At 38.5% G+C, this 19,787-nt stretch overlaps 1 protein-coding gene and 2 pseudogenes across 1 annotated transcript; 1 reads left to right on the top strand and 2 right to left on the bottom strand.

Annotated features, from left to right (window-relative positions):
* Positions 1-4,047: 4,047 nt before the first annotated feature.
* LOC110046767 (dynein axonemal light chain 1-like) lies at positions 4,048-13,252 on the bottom strand. The gene is made up of 10 exons (XM_089291710.1): positions 13,177-13,252; positions 13,058-13,096; positions 10,703-10,812; positions 9,376-9,431; positions 8,502-8,557; positions 7,790-7,879; positions 6,776-6,829; positions 6,012-6,048; positions 5,314-5,400; positions 4,048-4,267 (listed from the first exon to the last, which is right to left on the bottom strand). Exons 1-10 carry the CDS (start codon positions 13,177-13,179, stop codon positions 4,221-4,223), a joined length of 579 nt encoding a protein of 192 aa, XP_089147836.1. The 5' UTR covers positions 13,180-13,252; the 3' UTR covers positions 4,048-4,220.
* A 40-nt stretch (positions 13,253-13,292) lies between these two features.
* LOC149110584 (uncharacterized) lies at positions 13,293-14,704 on the top strand (annotated as a pseudogene).
* Positions 14,705-15,848: 1,144 nt separating this feature from the next.
* LOC149110583 (profilin pseudogene) lies at positions 15,849-16,590 on the bottom strand (annotated as a pseudogene).
* Positions 16,591-19,787: the final 3,197 nt, after the last annotated feature.

Genomic DNA, 19,787 nt, shown 5'->3' with positions numbered 1-19,787 from the left:
CATGGCTCTTGACATAAACATAAGGTTATCCAAGTAACTACGCCGTGCTAGTGTAGTTAAGTGCAAGCTGAATACTGCGGCAATTGTAACAGCGCGATATATTATACGAAAGTTTGTGTTCAAGAGGCAAAAAACATGCAACGGCTAGGGCGGCGCAATCTTCTCATACTTAACATACTTTTGTTATAACCGTTTTAACTTGGAATACAGTTCCTTGGATGGATCTAATAAAACTGATCTACTAACTAAAATCCGTTAAGTTTCACTGTCTGAGCTATCTGATTCAACCAGCCTATTTTCTCGAATAGCAACAGCGTGGACAAGATGAAGCTATTTAGTTGGTGGTTATACTTGTGTTTGCGTACAGTGCTGACTAAATTAAAGGATTTCGTAAGTTTTTGCACTGGTGTTTTGGTACATTCCTTGCGTTTCTTACAGTATTGGACTTTTAAGCAATGCTCTTTAAACGATCAAAAAAGGGGAAGACAGGGAGAAAGTTTGTGTTATCGTGAGTTTTCCCAAATTTAAAAAGAAGGTGTTAAGAAGTCACTTGCGTATTCCGTGTCTATCTACAGCACAAGCAGTGCAGCTGAAACTAAATGCAGATTACAAAATACAGATTGCACTTTCTAGAATAAGACTTCCTTGGGGGCTGAGAGGAGGTCAAGAAGAGATCACTGGCGCGCCTAGTCATACTCTCTGTCCTGAAATATTTCAAAACAACATGAAGCACGCAAACCAAGGTTACCAAATTTATCTCATCATTTACAATCATAGAAGTGCATTGTGAATTACAATAAGCACGCTGTAATAGCTTATCTTTATAAGCTACGCTTGCAGACTAATCCGGCCCTTTAGGCGGTGTGAGTAATCCCTTTTGGGAAATGATACTGTAAAGAAAATAAGCTGAGGTTCGTTTAGTGATAAGTTTTCTTATCCGAGTAAATAGCTCACGCCCTTAGGCCTTTGAATCTTTAACAGACCGCCAAAATCTGCGATAAAACAGCATGGTAGTCAGTATATCAGTGAAAGTTAATGAAGTTGAACCTTGTTGTGACCTTCTTTGCGACAAACAGAAACGAAAAACCGTTTCTTCGAGTGTTTTCCTGTTTACAAGATTTTTGCAAAACTGAGGCAATCAACTGACCAAGTTCCCTCTTAGATCACTTTTAACGGAATTTCAGCTAACTGATCTTTTAGATTCACAAAATAAAAGAAGAGAGATTTTGGTAATTGCTAAAATGAGTCGCATTCTATTATTACGTAACATGTTTTTTTTTAAACTCCTGTGAGAAACCAAACTAGACTTCTGTTTGTCCTCACGTGGAGCACTTTATCCTCCGCTGTAGCTTTCCAATACATCACTCAACATTTTTGAGCAGTTGTGAAATGACAAGGACATGCGAAGCAATTACAGGCCATACCACCCTTACATTTATAAGCAGGCCTCTCAGTTTGAGAGTTTGCTATTTAGCAATTGCTTATTTACGTTTCATTATCAGTTCTTCCTTGAGGTTTTCACCTTCACAGGAATAAACTGCTTAAGCGGATGATTATGGGAAGTAATTTTTACGGTCATCAATTTTGCGACACTGTGAAACAATAATCAACAGTTCATGAGAGGTTTCTTTGTTGGCCTGATCAAGAATGTTTAGGCTATGAGTATTTCCATACGCAGAATGCCAAATAAATATGATACAAAGTTATTCAAAAGAAAGAATCACTATGAAGTACCAAGCTAGGAATAGGGTTTCCACTTAATCCCGACTGACCCATCTAATTGATTGACGAAGAAGTAGGGCAAAAAAAAAACAGATATCTAATCGTTTTCATCGAAAGCGCATACATTTGAAAACGCTATCCAGAGTGGAGACCTTTGAAAAAGGAGCCCTATCGCGCTTAAAGTGTGGACAGTGAAAACGGCAATCTTGAGGTAGAGAGAGTACCCTGAGAACGAGGTTGCGAAAACGGAAGCTTTGAAAAACACTGACGTCACGCCGCAAGCGCAATGGACGGTTGTCGAATTTTCTCAATAATAGGGTGTTAGCGTTTATCCTCCTAGGCCGAGTCGTGTAATTTTTCTTGTATGAAAATTTTTTTTTTTTTCTTTTTTTACTGCTTATGTTTTGTGTAGTTTGAGATTATTCAAACTCAAAACTGAAGGACAAACAACATAAACAGAAAACATCACCTAAAAGTTACAAAACTCAAATCAAAATTTCCCCTGATCTTTAATCAATTCAATAATACATGAATACTAAAAACACTCCAATTCACAGCGAATACAAAATGTTCTCGCTTAAGTGTGCAAGCAGCTAATGAGGAATGGCTTTTCATTTTTGCCGTTTGCCGTAAACGTCGTATAAACCACGCAAGTGTCGCTGAGCTAAAAACTTTTTGCTGTGAGAGGCAAAAAGTTCCTTCATGTCAAAAAACAGTACATTTCGAGAGCCTTCTAGACTTCTACAGCTAAAATGCAAGAAATAAAGGGCAATACCATTCCGAAAACAACAAATTTAACTCAACTACGTAGAGTTTAATACAAAAGGCTTCAACAAAAGCGACTGAAGAAAGAAGAAAAAGAGCAAAACATTCATGGGAAAGAAAACCGACACAATTTTGTTCAGAAAGTGGGAAAGAGATTTTCGGTATTAAATTTAACTTTACACTTCAGTAAAGTTTGTTAATACCCGAGAGAAAAGCTTACCTGAGATTAAATTAGGTCTTAACGTCCTTTCACAATTCAACGAACTTGACTCTTTCTTCAATCGACTTTCCCAAGGCGTGCAATTCTCAGCAACCCTAGTTGATATTTGAGATCTCCCTGGGAACTTCTCGTGAACCTCGGTCGTTCGTCACAATTTTCTAGGAGATTGTGTTGGGGAATTTCGAAAGTGACTTCATTTTTTGTTGGATGATTCAGATACACAAAAAGTGCCAGGCGTCGCAGAGTGTTCTCCCCCGCCCCTGGTTTCGCTGAGGTTTCGCTCGCTTTCCACAAAAAGCGAACGCCGCGTGCCACGAAGCCTGATATTCACTAGCGACGCAAGCACGAGCGCAAGCACAAACGCAAGCAATAGGAATTACCCCAGTATAAACGAAATTCGACGCAAACACAAGGACAAGTAAAATCATCTGAACCTTCTGCCATTTTGGAAAACTGTTAAGGCGCGAGGTAATCTGGATCCAGTGTTTTCATTGGCCAAACATAACCACGTGTGGTAAATATCCTTATGTTTGTGTTATGCCTGAGCGGTATTTCGTTTTCATTTGTTGCAGCGCAAACGCAAGCATAAGCGCAAGTACAAGAAAATCCTTGTGCTTATGCCTATGCCTGCGTCAAGGCCGTTTTCACGGTGAAATAAGAGCTATTGTGTTTGCGCTTGTGCTTGCGTCGCTAGTGAAAACCAGGCTTTGGTGTGTCTTGAGACACGAAGTGCGTTTAACAGACAAATGTGTTAAAATAACACATTTCCACAACAACGCTTCTTTTAACGAATATTTTCATGAATTGTTTTTGAGACCTTTTCTTTGCTTGATGCAACTTGACAAACAAAGTGTGTTTACCAGACACTCTCATGTGTTAAAATAACACATTTTCACAATAACGCTTCTGATCACAAATAGTTCCATACATGTGGTAATCATACATTCATTGTTCCAAGGTCTTCCAAGCAACCCTGCGAAAATCATGATGGAATGTCGTGTTTTATTGCCGGTTTGAACCAAAGCAAAAAAAGGAGTACCACTGCTCGCGAAAGTCGCAATAACCAGTTTTAACTATGCAATAACGTGGACATAAAAACACAACTTGGTAGTGTCTTGAAAAGTAAACGTGACTTTTGTAAACACCAAAAAAATGTGACAAAGGTTGATAGGGTCTTATAAGTAGGATAAACAGCTTTCCTGGTAACCATGTTTATCATATCGCGTTGGCTGCAGACAAATGGGGGACTTGTAGACGCATGTTTTTAACTGGATTTATTACTATTTGGAACAAAACATTATCATTAAAAATGTTTACAATAAATCGCGATCGAATGATGAAAAAAAAAACTAGTCAACAAATTTAAAAAAAAACACATGGATATACGCAACCAGGAGGATCATGAAAATTCATCATAAACATGATTTGACTCCGCATGGTTATTTAAAAAAAGCGTAAGATGTTTACAAGTTATTTACACTTCTAAAGGTGAATACTTCTGCAGTACGAGCAGTTAAGACTCCTCTTCTCCTTCTTCGTCTTGCCGAACAACAGGAACACCTAGAACATTACAAACAATTCGTCAGAAAACACTAGCGCTTAATAAGCTTTAACAGAGCAGCTGAAGCCGGAGTATTTGGCTCATATTTCCCCTTGTTGGAGGCAACTTAGACACTACAATTTCGTCGCATAAAACTTTTGTATTGATTTGTTGCTCACGCAGCTTGTATCGTGCAAAATTCGTACACAACCTTGTTTACATCCCATCGTTTACCGTTACAGCTGTCTTAAGTGTTATAAACATGTTTCAAAATCCTAGGACATTTTTGCACGACAATAGCATGGAAGACAGTGAAGAATGATCATCGCAGTTAATTTTCCAATTTAAGCAATGGGAAAGAAGAAGCCGGAAAAAAATCAGGGCTTCAACGGGATTCGAACCCGTGACCTCCGCGATACCGGTGCGATGCTCTACCAACTGAGCTATGAAGCCACACATTGGGAGCGAGGTCAATTAATTGAGTTCATATCTTCCCGTGAGGAGTGAAATGATGTGAAGTTTATATGAAATAATTCATATATGAACTGCGGTTGTAGATGACAGTGAAGAATGAATTAACTGCGATGAATTAACTGCGATGATCATTCTTCACTGTCATCTACAACCGCAGTTCATATATGAATTATTTCATATAAACTTCACATCAATAGCATGGAAGTTGTAGATTTGATATGCAAAAAACGATTCGTATCGTACACTTGTTAAAACTTTTTCGCAAGGTTGTACCCGGCCTCTGAATCGGCCGTTAGAGTTTCATTAAAAGAGGTTAAGGTAAGACAACGGGGTAGTACAACTCGAGTTTTGAGGTTACGAAAGCATTGTGATCGTGATTGAGATTGGGATGGAGATGGAGAGCAAGTTCCTGATCTCAATAGTGATCAAGATCAGGATGGAGAAGGAGCTGAAGATCGTGATTGTGATCGAGATCAGGATGAAGATCGAGATGGAGATCATGATCGAGATTGTTGTCGTGATAGTGATTACAGGGAACCGTTTAATGGATAGTGTTATTTTGATACCAAAACAGGTGACACCAAGTTCTTACCATCAAGCTTTTTCAGACGAGGCAGCCTTCTAGTGGCTTGGTCTCTCCAGTCACCATCGCCTGAGTGCTTCTCCTCTAGTGGGTTACCTAGGAAACAACAGGCAATTTTAAAACATCTCATTTCTTCTCTCAAAAATAAAAAAAACGGAGTAGGATAAAAAACATAACTGATACACATGTAGTCATATTGATATAATACTCAGGCCTTACTAGTTTGTTCATCTACCGACATTGTTTGCCTCTGTGATAGAATGTTCTTGTTGTTGTTATTTTTGGTTTCTAAGTTTGCTTAGTTCCTTCATCATGTCATCATTTATTTCTTTGCTCTTTAGTTTGTTTTTGGTTGATTCTCTTTTTCTAGTTTGTTTGGATACCGTTTGTTTCTGTCCACGTTTGTTTGTTCCATTCATTCGTTCATTAGTTTGCTTGTTTGTTTACTTGTTTGTTTTGTTGTTTGTTTGTTTGGTTGTTTGGTCTCTTTTCAGTGTACCATCATACAGTCAGATCTCCACCAACAGTCCCTCTCCATAGCAACCCCCTCTGCATAACAGCCAGGATTTTCCATCCCAACTGCACTTTTCATTCTATCTGACACCTCCCTATAATGGCCAAAGCTCTTCAACAGCCAGTTTATTTTGCTTCAGGTTGGCCGCTGTGGAGAGTTTATCTGGTTGAACTTTTGTGTTTAGAACCCTTACCAACAAAAAGTAGATCTTCCAGGGATACCAGATCACCCTGAAAGGAACAGTAATCATGTTAACATGGCTTATGTAATATGTCACGAACCAAAGACCACGTTTGACCACATTTCCAAACACCGATGAAAATACAACGCGTACAGGAGTATTTTTGACAGACTTTTAGGTGTTTGGAAATGCGGTCAAACATCGTCTTGAGTGTTTGATATATCTTTTCAATCGAAACAAGAACTAAGGAAAAAACGAAGAAGTAAAGTCTTAAAAATCTATACTAACCCGTTTTCTTTTTTGTTTTATTTGTTTCCATTTCACGTTTACACTTTCATGTTAAATTTATACTTCTTTCATCCTCTTTAATCTTTTAATCAACACAATGTTAATTCAACACATATTATCCACGTAATTGTAACACACTTTTGTATCTTAGCTTTACACTTTGCTATTATATTGCTTTGCTGTATGTATAGGGGTGATCCTTTTTTTCACTTTACAATTATTTTCTTGTAAAACTGTTGTAACTATCTTGTGTGTTAATAAAGTATTTAAAAGAAAATCTATGCTAATTAAGATCAGACATGACTACCACCGTCATGATTTCCTTTGTTTGGACTTGATGAATTATTCATGATTTGGGAAAACAGTTTCCTGCATTTTCCAATACTTTTTATTTGATGGATCACTCCTATCTCTCATTTTTAGTTGCTAGTCAATAATAGTATCTAGCAGATGCTCACTGGTTAACAAATTCGTTATGATAAACATACCAGTTTTTGAAATTCTTCCCAAGACTTCACTTGGTTGTTTGACATATACAGAACCTAAAATGATAAAATTCAAAAACACAAATCACACATCAGCTGAGACTGATATGTATATTTTTGCTATCATTAACACACTTATTTGGAGGAGGTGCTTCTTGGAGTAAATCCCAGTGGGGATAATCTCATATAAAAAATATGAGGGTGCTCGTCGGAAATTTTGAAAACAACCGCTAAGACGTACCAAGATCCTGTTTTGTGGGCGTGGCTTGAAACGTTTTTCACCCTAAGAGGTACCAATTCTAAAACAACACATTAACAAACACTTTCAAGATGTTAATAGCGATAAAGACAATTGCATCGAATACCTTCCACTTGTAAAGTTTTCGGTCAAATATTTCCTGTCGTATTTTTTTTCTGCTCAATACCCTAAAAGGTACAGCGAAAGCTCCCGCTGTGGAACTTTCAATGCTGAACACCCTAAGAGGTATCAAAACTGCTTTTTAACTCCTTTTTAAGGTATGACAAGCACCTCTCTCCTTTTTACATTGGAGTCCCCCCTCCTGAGGGAGTAAATACAGTAGCGGATCTAGGAGAGGGGCCCAGGGGGCCCGTCCCCCCCACTCCTATTTTGGGTAAAAAAAATCACAGAAGGAAGAAAACCCAGCAGGGCAAGGAAAAAAACCAGGCCCCACCTTTGGCTCAAGGTCTGGATCTGCCACTGAAATATGCTAAGTATTGCAGCTTGAAGTGTGCAAGAGCACTACCAACAAGCAGGACACACTACACTCAGAAAAGACACAAACTACTTGCAGGTATGACTAGATATGTAGATGCCAACCTTCACAGGAACAATCGAAATATCTTACTAACTTTCTCCTACCAGTCATCAATACATTGTGAAACAGAAAGTTGACGAGAAACAAGAATAAACAAATCCATCAACTTCAACAACGACACAACACCAGATTCTCTAAGCTTACATAAATATTAGAAAAAATATTTTCTCATGTATGTTACCTTAAGTTTCTTGAGTACACCAATCCCCTTTAGCTTTTCAATGTTATTATAGGATATCCAAAGTTCTTCAAGTGTCTCTGCAACAGCCTCCTAAGGACACAATTTGCACACTTCTTGAATTTAAATGCATGTTAAACGAAAACTTAGCCTCTTTGTCAAGATAGCCATTCACCCTTATCTCTTTTAAATATTTTCTTTGACATCTGTGATATCTACAACCTGAAGAATTCCATAGTGATGCTATAGCTGTGCAGATATCTGGAAAGTGCCTGTGATTGGTCATTGTTTGGCTTATGCTAATAGAAACTATTTAGAAGGACTAGGAACTAGGGTTTAGTGTCCTGTCGCCCATTAGGTTGCAAGCATGCACACAAGTTCCTTTAAGGTAATCTCTGTGCATGCCCATGACATAAATGTCCACTAAGTTGTCGAGCCTGCCATACCTAACTTCAGGGGTTTCATAAATGTTTTTAGCGGGAGGGCAACTGGTTTTCACAAGAGACAACACTTTTTGAACTTTGCTTTATATGGTCAAACCAGGCAGGCAAAATCATAGGGTTAGGGTTAGGGTTGTACACACCTGTCGGCAGTTTTTCTTACAAGTTCATTATTCATTACAGGTTGTTCAATGTAAGGGGAAAACTGTTCTATTTCGTGTTCAATTCCATTTATTTAAGCAAAGGTTATGTTAAGTTTTAGTTTGTTCACTCACCAAACCATTGAGATTTTTTATGTTATTTCGTCCTAGTGACAGGATTTTCAGATTCCCTAAACAAGACAGACAGAATGTTAATTATCACTGTCCAAAAGGCCTTATAATAAATAAATAAGAAGGATGAAGTATGACCTAGTCCTGATAAAAATTCCTAGGAGCAATAAATTATACAGTGCAATTATTGTGTAAAGGGTAAGATGAGAGATTTGCTTTAACAGAAACACCTGACAAGACCGCCAACTTTTAAGTTGAAAAATTAAAATTAATTTAACACGTCATCAATAAAATAATGAGCATGGACCCTGGTGCTTTAAAGTTGGTGGAGCCAGGCAATGTTCTAGCACAGGAAGTATCCATGGCAACCCTGTGAGCGGCAACCACCAGGCACCGTCACACTGAACCGCTCAGTGGAATACTTACCAACCAACACTTTACAAGCCCAAATGAAGAGTGGGAAGGGTGGGTTTGGCGAAAGATAGCAAGCGGATAGCTAGCAAGCAAAACAGCCTTTGCAAAGACTGCAAGCAAACAACTGCGACCAAAGGTCACAAGGAGCCCCTGCTTTTAAGAGGCTTGTGACTGCCCCAGGCCAAGTGCGATGAAAAACCACTGACCAGCATTGACTCAAGGTTAACTTTGCCTAAATTACATTTACCCCATAAAATTAAAATTAAAATTAAAATTTTGGTTGGTGCTGTAAGTTTGTTAGATCTTTCTAATAATTGCACAACTGCCTATGATTGAGTCAAAAAGTGTTTATTCAAAATTATTACAATGGTACATTCTGAGCCTAACTTTCACTATCATGGTTGATATAATCTTACAAAAGTAGTAAGGCAATAAAGAAAAAAATGTGTCGGTGAAGACTTACTTAAACCATTGAGATTGGCAATTTTCTCAATACAGTTTGTGGATAAGGACAGCTTTCTGCAAGTTAAGTAGTTAAAGTACCATCAGTAAACTCATGAATAACAGCAGTGGCAGAGTTGAATTTGTCATGCAAACATGGTTGATGATTTGATTTACTTTAAGCTACTGATCATAAAGGAAGGCATTTCCTAGTCTTGTCCCAGACATTCTACTCTCTTTGTTTCAGATTATAATAAATTACATATATAAGTTATCTATGTGCCAGTTTTAATTACAGGCACATCATGTAACATTAAACATTGTAAGACAGGAACTGTTTACCATCAATGAGCTGTGAGTACACTGTAATTCACTCGTGAGATGTTTTTGTCTGTAGCTTGTGCGTGCAATTGCCATTCTATTTATACTGTTTTCAATGAAAAGGTATTGAATGGAACTTCATAAAACTTAAGTCAGGGTAATTGCTCGTGGCTTACAAAGAACCCTGACCCTTTTCCCAAAAATGGCACTGACAAAAGTATCTTGTCCCCAAATCCAAATGAACTCAACCATCTCTTTTTTATGTTTTCTCACCCTCATGCTGGCATTTTTACCCTTACAAGTTCTTTATTGTTGTGCTTGACAGTCTACGAAAAAGGAGCTGCTTGTAGTCCTGATAAAGTTCACAGAGATTTTACTATGTATTACTGAATTTGGTTCTGGCAAATTGAAACTGTTATGAACTTGACCAAAACTCTTTCTTGATGGCCTGATAAAATATAGGTAACTGCCTAGTCTTGGGCCAGCAGACATAATAAATTCTTTACATTCCAATGTAAAATACAGTATACTTTATGCATCATACACTACAGACCTTAACTACTGATGAGAAAGATGTTTTAAAATCTTAAACATAAGCTACTTGGTTATAAACTATGAGTTCTCTAAACAGGACCCCGAGGGGGACAGTGGGAATAAAAATGAGAAGAGAGATTGCAGCTATTAATTCTGGAACTGGGGGGAAATTTGGCAATATTGTGCAATATTCTGAAATGGAAAAAGCACAAGAGGGGGAAACCACTGAGGAAGGGGCAAGAACTGGGAGTAAAATTTACAGGAAGAAGGAAGGGTGCACACCCCATCCCCACCCACTTCACCTCCCCCGAACCCAGAAATAAAGTATCTTCTATATTATATACCAGTCAGACCCTCCACCACTGAGTCACAGGAACAAGACTTGTTTGAGCTACATGTACTACATACACCTGTCAAAGGCAAAACTACTTTCAGTTTTGAAAGGTGTAACCCAAAATAGATGTAAAGCATATAATGAGTACATGACTACTTACTCGCAGCATGACAACATAGACAAGGAAGCATCCATCTTTTCTATTGGCGGATATTGTGCATATAGTTTGACTTCTGTTGATTCTGAAGCTTTACACTCATGCTTCTTTTCCTGTTAAACAAAAACTGCTGTCACAATAGACTTTCAAGTTAAGACAAGAGAATATTTCTCTTTATTAACACATCAATCTATATCAATAGCCACTTTCCATTTACATCTCTTTAAGTGGGTTGATATCTGTCTGAAGGGTCAACAAGAACCTTGAGACCTAGAGGACTAGGAAATCTTGCTCCAAAACAGGAGTCCTCTTAGCTGACTTGTTCAGCCTGGTCCTGATTATGTCTATTATACTGCCCCAGAGATTCTTCAGTACCCAGTTAGGCTTCTGGGTGCAGACACAGATGTACTGCCAGAGAACACCACATAAAGACACTGGCTATATATGTTCAGTCCCCTCTTTCCTTTACAAAGGCTTCCTAGGGAAGTGGTGAAGGTGAGAAAAAGGATGACATTTATAGTACTCTTTCCTTCCCCTCTACCCATCCTCCAAGCTGCAACAGCCCACATGGTCAAGACAAGATGAGAAAGGCCTCTGCAGAGGAGAGACTCTAGTCCGAACTTTCTGATTTGGAGTTCCATGTCATACAATGTGTAAATTAGACCATAACACTTCAAAAAAGTATAAAACATTATTTCTGCAGACCTGTATGCATGACACCCTTCAAACCATTTTGACAAATATTTACAACCTGCAATTACTACTGACAAAATTTATATCCTACTGTAGACTGTGTCAATGATTTACAATAGACCATTTTCATATTCTCGATATTGGATTGGAATTACATGTAGCTTACAACTGAGGCTAATACATATGACCTTCATCTCTTTTTGATGATATAATTTCCCCTGATGAGCCTCCACTGCAAGCTAGTTCCATTTCAAGCTACAAGTAGAATACAAAAATGGCCTATTGCCAACAAACACGCTGCATAATGTCCAAAACTCACATCTTTAGAGATTCATAGGGTATAACAGGACGTAACATGTCGATTATTTTGATAGTTGATAAAAATCGATCATTGTTGATAGTTGTCGATACTAATCAATCGACAAATATGGGAAATCGATAAAAGTCAATCACACAATTTATTGTGATTATCCACTTTGTTCAATTATGATTGATTTTGATTGATTTTGATCGATTTTGATCGATTTTGATCGATTTCAATCGACAAGTATCAGAAATACAAAAAACGATGTATGGCGTAGGCATACGTAGGTTGCGGACTGGTACAACAGTCACAGGTGCAAGGAGAAGCAAGGGGCATACAAACCCAGCAAATTTAGCCAACCTAACGGAGAGGGAGGAGAGTTGTAGCAGCTTGTATTTGTCAAATGTTGAACTGAGTAAAAACACTGATGAAATAAAATGTGAACTTACTTTACTTTACTTCTTAATTGCTTTGCTGGCCTCGATTTTTTTCCGCATCTAGTCTAAACTTTGGCCCATTCTGTCCCCCTAAAGAAACACGACTTGGAGTTCCCAGGATCTCTCATCTCCCCCGCCTAGAGAGACCCTGGGAACTAGGTTGGTTCGAGTTATGTTATAGATCGCAATTTAGTTCAGCTGAAACTGTTAATCGATCATTTTTCGAGGTAATTTAAAAATTCTATTCTATAATGAATAACAGAACACTTGGTTGTTCAGGTTTTTATTTAAGTTTATTGCCATACAGATTTACTTTAGAGCTGTTTACACTCGGCATAAAAAAAGTCATTGGAGCTATTATTGGTTTGGTTAATTGAATTTCGAAACATTTATCTGCATTTTTGTCGATAAAATCGATAATCAGTTGAAAATCTTGTGATTATCGACTTTTATCGACAAATTTAACTAGTCGATTGACAATTATCGACAAATATCGAGTACTATCGACTTATCGACTACGTTTTCGATGATCGACTTTGATCGACATGTTACGTCCTGGGTATAAACATGCATTTTCAACTAAATTTCCGAAATCTCACCAGATATGATTGTAACTGTTATTCTTAAAAACCACTTATTCCAATTTCTTTCTAAGGTAATGTGGTACTGAGTATTTCAAACATGATTAAATTCACCTTTGCCAACACAAGTTAAGTTTATATATATTTTATTGATTTTTGCATTCATAAACTCAAGCCATAACGGACCAGCATTAAAGGCATACGGTCTCCCTTAGCAGCAAATTTCTACATATCTCAAATATTTTCATTGTGATATATTAATTTACCAGTTTAATAAGTCAATAAAAATAGCTTAGCTTTTATGACAACCCAAAATAAATTTAGGGTAGTTATAGTAGCATACCCAAAGCGCCAAGGCGTCCTTGATTGTTGTTCCCTTGGACTGCAAAAAAGACACAAATAAACTTAGACACCTTTGTAGCTTGGCTCAGAAAAAAAGATTTATGTTTGAAATATACTCACCATTTCCCACAAAGTGCAAAAAGCTCCCGTTTTCAGGAAAAACCAAAATGGCGATCACTATGGGAACATGATATCCAACGCTTGTTAAGGATGATGGGAAATGAGTAACAGAACCAATCAGAGGAGAGGAAAGAAAAACAGGCATCATGGCGGAAATCATGGCGGACGGATAAGTTACCGCCAAGACACCGAACAAGATGAGAAGCCGTAGAAGTTTGAAAAACGCTCCAAAATTATGGAGGAGACAAAATGGGAGACTTTGTCGCTGCGAGATTTTTGATCAGTCCGAAAATCCTGCTAAGAGAACAGCCAGTGCACGGTTTATAGACAGCGTAAGCTCCCTGCAAGATAAGCCCTGGAAGGTTTCTATCTTGGATCTGCCTGAGGAGTGTTTGATGATTGTATTAAGAAACCTTCCATCTGCCGAAATTTGCAACGTTGCCAGAGTATGCAGGAGATTCTATCAAGTGTCATGCAATCCGACACTGTGGAAGTCAATCGACCTTTCTTCAGTGTATGCGTTCCGTCTTCCTTCCACGGTTAACCTCGATTATCCCTCGCACATGATGACATTCCCAAAGCGGCGACTGTTATTTGCTTCATTTCTTTCTAGTAGAAAGGCTGCGCTAACTGATATTCGCGGCGAAGCCAACATTTTCAGCGAAGATGGTATGTTTCATCGTCTCCTTGACTGCAATACGAATAATTTGCACACAGTTCGGTTACAAATGCCTTGCGGGATTAACTTCTTGACATACGCACCTACTGCATGGGAATTGCAAGGGTTCAGAGATGTTTTGAGACACTTAGTGCAGAAGTGTTCCAACGCTTTAAAGTATCTAAAGTATCTAAAATGTTATGTTATGTTTCGTATGCTACAGCAAAAATTTTGGGAAGCTTCCACCATCTAGAATATCTTAATCTGCATTTTCTAACGCCTTTTCATAGGTCAGAAATTGATATACACTATCTCCAACCTGAAGCTATGGATGGCATCATGTCGCTTCCCAGGCTAAAGTACTTAAAAATATCAATTTGTCAGTCTGTTGATCCAGAGGCCAACTTTGCTGGGTACATGCTTAAATCCAACTCTTTGGAAACTCTTCACTTTGGTTTTACCAAAGAATTCATCATCAGACAGATGATTCTGCCAAAGCTCCACACCATTAAAGCTGAATGTCTTCACAATTTTCATAGGAATCAAAAGGCAGTATGCCTTTTGGATGTTGTTGAGAGGGGGTGTCCTCAAATTCAAGCACTAAACCATTATACCTCTTTGGTACCAGGTCTGCAAAACTTTAACCTCAGCCACGACCAAAAGAGAGGCTTGCATTTCTGCATTTGCCCCATCCATGATCCAAGCAGGGCTTACCATTAACCTAGAAGTTATTGAACGACAATCACAGACAAGGTGCAGTATATGAAATGTTTGCATATAAGTCCAGGGAGAATCAAAATAAGACAAGGAAAAGAAAACGCTGCCGAACAGATGACCTCCAACAAGAAAATACAAGTACTTCTATTGAGATGAGAGTAGTCTACTTTGGTGTGAGAAACATGCTATCATTTAGCATTGTTTAGTAGCTCTTTCTAAATCTTCGTCACTGGTGGCCCGTGGTGCATGCAGGATATGTCCTGTTCAAGCATTGCACAGCCAAAACAGATTTACGCGTTTTGTGCAGGAATATGCCTAGTCCAAGCAGAATCCTGTTTGACACAAAAATATATATATACCAACATGAAACAACATGCAAAAGTATTGTTAACTGCAATGATCAGTCATGTCTTCATGTCATGAGAATTTTGAAAACGCAGCTTTATTTCTACGGTTAGGCCTACCGTCCACACTAATCCGTCACGAAAACGGAGCTTTTCGAAAACGCTCTTCAAACCAGGGGAATAGGCCCTTTGCACGATCCGGTCCCATGGTATGGAATTAATTATGCTGGGATGCAAGTTACACTGTGGGATTTCCAAAACAAAGGAACTCGTACCAGTCCAGCCTGACTTTCCATTGTTTTGAACGTCCCATTGTGTAACTTGTGTCCCAGCATAATTAATTCTGTAGGCCCTATTTGAAAACGCCGGCTTTTCGTTTTCGTGTGAACGGAGAGTATTTTGTAAACGGAGCTTTACGAAAATGATGACGTCGCAATAATCATGCATGATTTCCCTGTCCTAGTTTCCATCAAACACAAATCCAAAATGACCGGTAATTGTTGCATTTTTAAATTTCTCCGGCATAGTGTGGAAGGGAAATGCTTGATGTGTTTCCAGGGTGAAACCTCCGTTTTCAAATTCCTTCAGCGTAGTGTGGACGGGACCTAATTTTCATGCAACCTAGGCAACAATTTCTCACATTTCGAAGAAAGTGGCAGAAATTGGGAGCACGAAATAAGTCAAAACTCAATGAAGGTTTTTTGATCTCTGTTTTTCCAGAAAAATTCAATTTCAGGTAAAATTATTTTATGTTGTGACCTCTTGAACTCTTCTAGTATCTTCAGACTAAAAATCAAACAGCTTATTAGTGAATAGCATAAATATTAACTAGGAGGGATGAGCTAATGGCGCACTGAAACTTTTCTTTGAAAACCAAACTGTTCGGCTTCCCTTTGGAATATTTCATTTTCAAGAGATTAACAAGCAAGACGCAAAAATTAACTACTCGGAAACTGGATAACATACTGTATCATATATAACTATACAGGTTTATGTATTATACTATTCGTTTCATTATTATAAATGTACAGAAACATTTACTTAAAGATTTACACATCCGCCTGATATTGTGGTAAATGTACTCAAGTTCTATTTGGTTTAGTAATTTAGCTTGCAAATGGCACCTAAGGTTAGAAGTTCACACTCTCAAGATAATCTGCAATCACTCCAACAGCTTTGTTTGCATTTCCTTGCTGCATTCCCTCGCCTGTGCGTGCTACAACAATTGCAGTTTTGCTTGCTTGTAGCGTTATTCCAGAAGATGATCTCCTTGCATATACTGCTTTGCTGTCGATTTCACGCAAGAATGTCCAGTACTCTCCCTCCACGAAAACTCCGCCTACCATGAACGATGTAAAATCCTTCTTTTTAAAGCACTTTGCGATTGTTTGGGCTTCGTTTGGGGTTAACTTCAAAGCAGAAGGATGTTGGTCTGAAGTCCACCTTCCTCCGCCATCTAATCCGATAATGCAGGCCTTCTCAACATGCAGCTGGCCAGATTCGTCTTTGGATCGTTCGATAAGGTTATCAATGTAACTGTCCCACGTCGACATGTCGACGAAGGGTACGTCTGCTCAATCGTTGGTTCACCGCACTGTAATGCTACACGTTCCTGTTTGCAGACGTTCCAATTATTTCTGTAGTCATATGTATTCCTAAACGTTGGGTAGGAATGCGTGACGAGCTCTCGAAATGACCGACAGGACATGACTCAATATTTCTCAACATGACTCGACATCACTCAACATGACTCAACATTTCTAAGAACAATTTTCATAAAGGCAGAAAGTCACGTAACCTCTTAGGGGCCGTCGATAAAACCAGGAACATGGAACATTCCGGAACATCCCGGAACATCGAATAATTATCGTAATTACGCGAAAAATATGTAAAATAAAATTTTAAAAAATTAAATCAAACAAAAATAAACTGGTATCAGCTCGGAAAATAGAAACAAAACAAAAACATAAAAAAAAGAAAAAAGGAAGAAAAATGAAAGTGACTGCAATGAGTGAAGGCTAGCAACTAAGAAGACTAATTCATTCCTTCCAGCCGTTCACCGTCAGTTTAAGCACGTGACTGTCCTTTATTCCCAGATTTCATTCTTCACAGAAAACTAAGGTGGTGACGTTCGAACTCATTAATCAGACCTAAAAGTATGGGTACACGAGTGTGATTCCTTTATTCAATTCATTACGTCAATACAAAGATATGCGTATGCACGATTTCTTATGAAGAAATAGTTTCTCCATGAGACAGAAATAGAAACTCTTCGGCATCGAGTTTCTTGTCTAAACTAGATCGGACTGCTCGACCTCTGATGACAGTGTAAACAAATACAAATACAAAATTTAAAAACATTTGGCGACGCGCCCGCTGTCTTGCGGGGTCGCTGGTCAAAACTTTGTTGTCTCTAGAAATATTTGTTACAAGTGTTGGCGATCTGAAATTGAATTCTTAGTGTCGCCAACAGTTCGGAAGCATCTCCTGGAAAATGTTTGTCCAGTACAAGTTAATACTTAATTAATTAAAAATACTTTCACCGCAGGCTATAACCTATTCATCGCTAGTTCAACTTCACGTGCAGATCGTTATCTGACATTCGATCAAACTTAGTTTTCTATCGAGCCATTCGAACACCACCAAAGTAAACCAGACAAGCGAAAACCGTGCGTGAACGTGCTGCTCTATAAATCTTTGATTACCACTAGTTTATTAATAACAACTTGCTTGTTACTTGGGCTTCCGGAAAGGCCGAGTCTGCACTTAGTGGGTCATAGTGCCAGGCGTTCCTAGCGGAGCGGCGCGAAAACTGGGGATGACAAATAGCGACATGAAGATAGAATAGGGACTAAACTATGAATGCTGACTTACAGGCAACTGTATGATGCTCAGACAAACACCTCAGATGTTGAAGAAATCAGGGATCAAAAAAAGGAGACGCAATGAATTACCTGGCATTCGTCGTCAGAATTGTCCATGTTTGTGTTGAAAAACAGAGTGCTGAAAAGCGACGAGACGCAATTGGCGGGAAAGAGGAGAGGAGCCTGCACTCATTGTGGTCAGTTGAATGAATATCCAACGCTCCCTACCCCTCTGCTACCGACTCCCCTATCCCCAATAATATCTTTTCATATTTCAAGCTGATACCAGTTTATTTTTGTTTATGTTAGTTTTAAAAATTTAATTTTACACATTTTTCGCCTAATTATGATAATTATTCAATGTTCCGGGATGTTCCGGAATGTTCCATGTTCCAGGTTTTATCGACAGCCCCTCTTAGGCCCAGTTCAGACGCCGAACTTTTCATGAAATAAAAGTGACTATAGATTTTTGTTCAAACTTTGTCCACTGAATATTTATCATATGATAACTTCAATTTTGAAATAAAAAAGGGGGGTGCCCATGCTCATTAAGGAGCAGTGAGGCATTGAAAATGTCCCATTTTGGCATTATTTAATGCTTATTATAAGAGCGCATTCCCAGTAATTGTAAAATCTTTGTGAGCCCGGACTCATAAGAACACGCATTAAACTATAGTCAATACATTGTGTCGGACACAAATAAACGTTTTAAGTTAGATTCAGACAGAAAGCTAAATCCTTGGTTAAAAATTTGAACCAAATTTCTTGAGGTGGTTACCGACTGCCAAATAGAAAAGACCACCGTGTATCTGCTATTTTTCTTATTTATTCAATTTTCAGCAATAGAAATTAGATCAGTCTTTTCTCACGCAAAGCTTATGATTAGTTGATTACAATGAGTGGAAAAAAAATTGGGGTGCCCGTACTCGTTGGTGAGCTAGAGCCATTTTTCAACTGATAGAGCTCAATATCAAGGCAATTCCGTCATGTTTTCAATGTGCGCGTGCACGAGCGCGCGCTAATGACGCGATAAATTATGCCCAGTAAGGATGCGCAATGCAAATGTGAGGAATGACATTAATTAATTCGAATTTAGACCGACCCAAATTATCAAAAGCACGCCTGTTGATTCAGACGTCGAACTTAATTCACCGAACTTAATTTAGTTTGAACCAAAACACATCGAAACATCACCGGTTTTCAGACAAGGTGTATGCATTAGGTTCGGCACATGAAAAGTTCGATGTCTAAATCAAAGCCGTTCCAAAGCCGAAATTCCCGGCTGAGCTAGGCGGGAAGAACGGCTTAGCCGTTCCAAATTGAAATAGCAGTTCTTAACCGATTCAGACGCCGAACTTTTCATGTACTTAATTCAACGCATTAGGTTAGGCTCATGAAAAGTTCGGCGTCTGAACTGGGCCTTAGGGGGTGAAAAAATTTCAAGCCACACACATAAAACGGTATCTTGGTACCTCTTAGGGGTGTTTTTTCAAAATTTAAGACTAGCACCCCCAAGTCACCGCCGGGGAGGAGGGGGGAAGGGCTGAAAACTCAGGGAAAGTTTTTGATCTCTGTTTTCCGGAAAAGTTCAATTTCAGTTAAAAAATTAATCGATGTTCTGATCTCCTTAACTCTTTGAGTACGGAGACCCTCGCGAGTGCTCTTCAAACTGAACAGCGCGCCGAAACTTCTCTTCGAAAACTGAAATGTTCGGTTTTCTTTCGGAATATTTCATTTTCTAAAGATTAACAAGCAAGACGTAAAAATAACCTCTCGGAAACTGGATAATATCCTGTATCATATTGTAATGAAATTGATCTGGTGATTGCACGAGCTGTGATGCGCGTGCTAAGATGTATAACGGTTGTATTTGTATAGGTAATCATACGGTTTCGAGTTCAATTTGGAATTACTCTGCACGAGTGAGTTTTTCAAAAAGAAGAGATTGCACGAGCTGCTTCGGTGAGTGCAATTTCAGCTTTTTAAAAAACCCACAAGTGCAAATTAATTCTAAATTGAACGAGAAAA

This window comes from Orbicella faveolata, unplaced genomic scaffold (genome assembly GCF_042242905.1).
Source record: "Orbicella faveolata isolate gen_17 unplaced genomic scaffold, um_ofav_v1 contig_24, whole genome shotgun sequence".
Classification (NCBI taxonomy): domain Eukaryota; kingdom Metazoa; phylum Cnidaria; class Anthozoa; order Scleractinia; family Merulinidae; genus Orbicella; species Orbicella faveolata.
Note: the sequence above shows the minus strand (reverse complement) of the source record. Positions and strands in the feature narration are given on the sequence as shown.

What these genes read in the sequence shown, in the direction of transcription:
- LOC110046767 (XM_089291710.1), bottom strand. An exon ending in TCTATGTTGTCATGCTGCGA is followed by an intron (nt 9,432 to 10,702) that starts GTAAGTAGTCAT and finishes CTTAACTTGCAG; the next exon opens with AAAGCTGTCCTTATCCACAA. An exon ending in TGCCAATCTCAATGGTTTAA is followed by an intron (nt 8,558 to 9,375) that starts GTAAGTCTTCAC and finishes TGTCTTGTTTAG; the next exon opens with GGAATCTGAAAATCCTGTCA.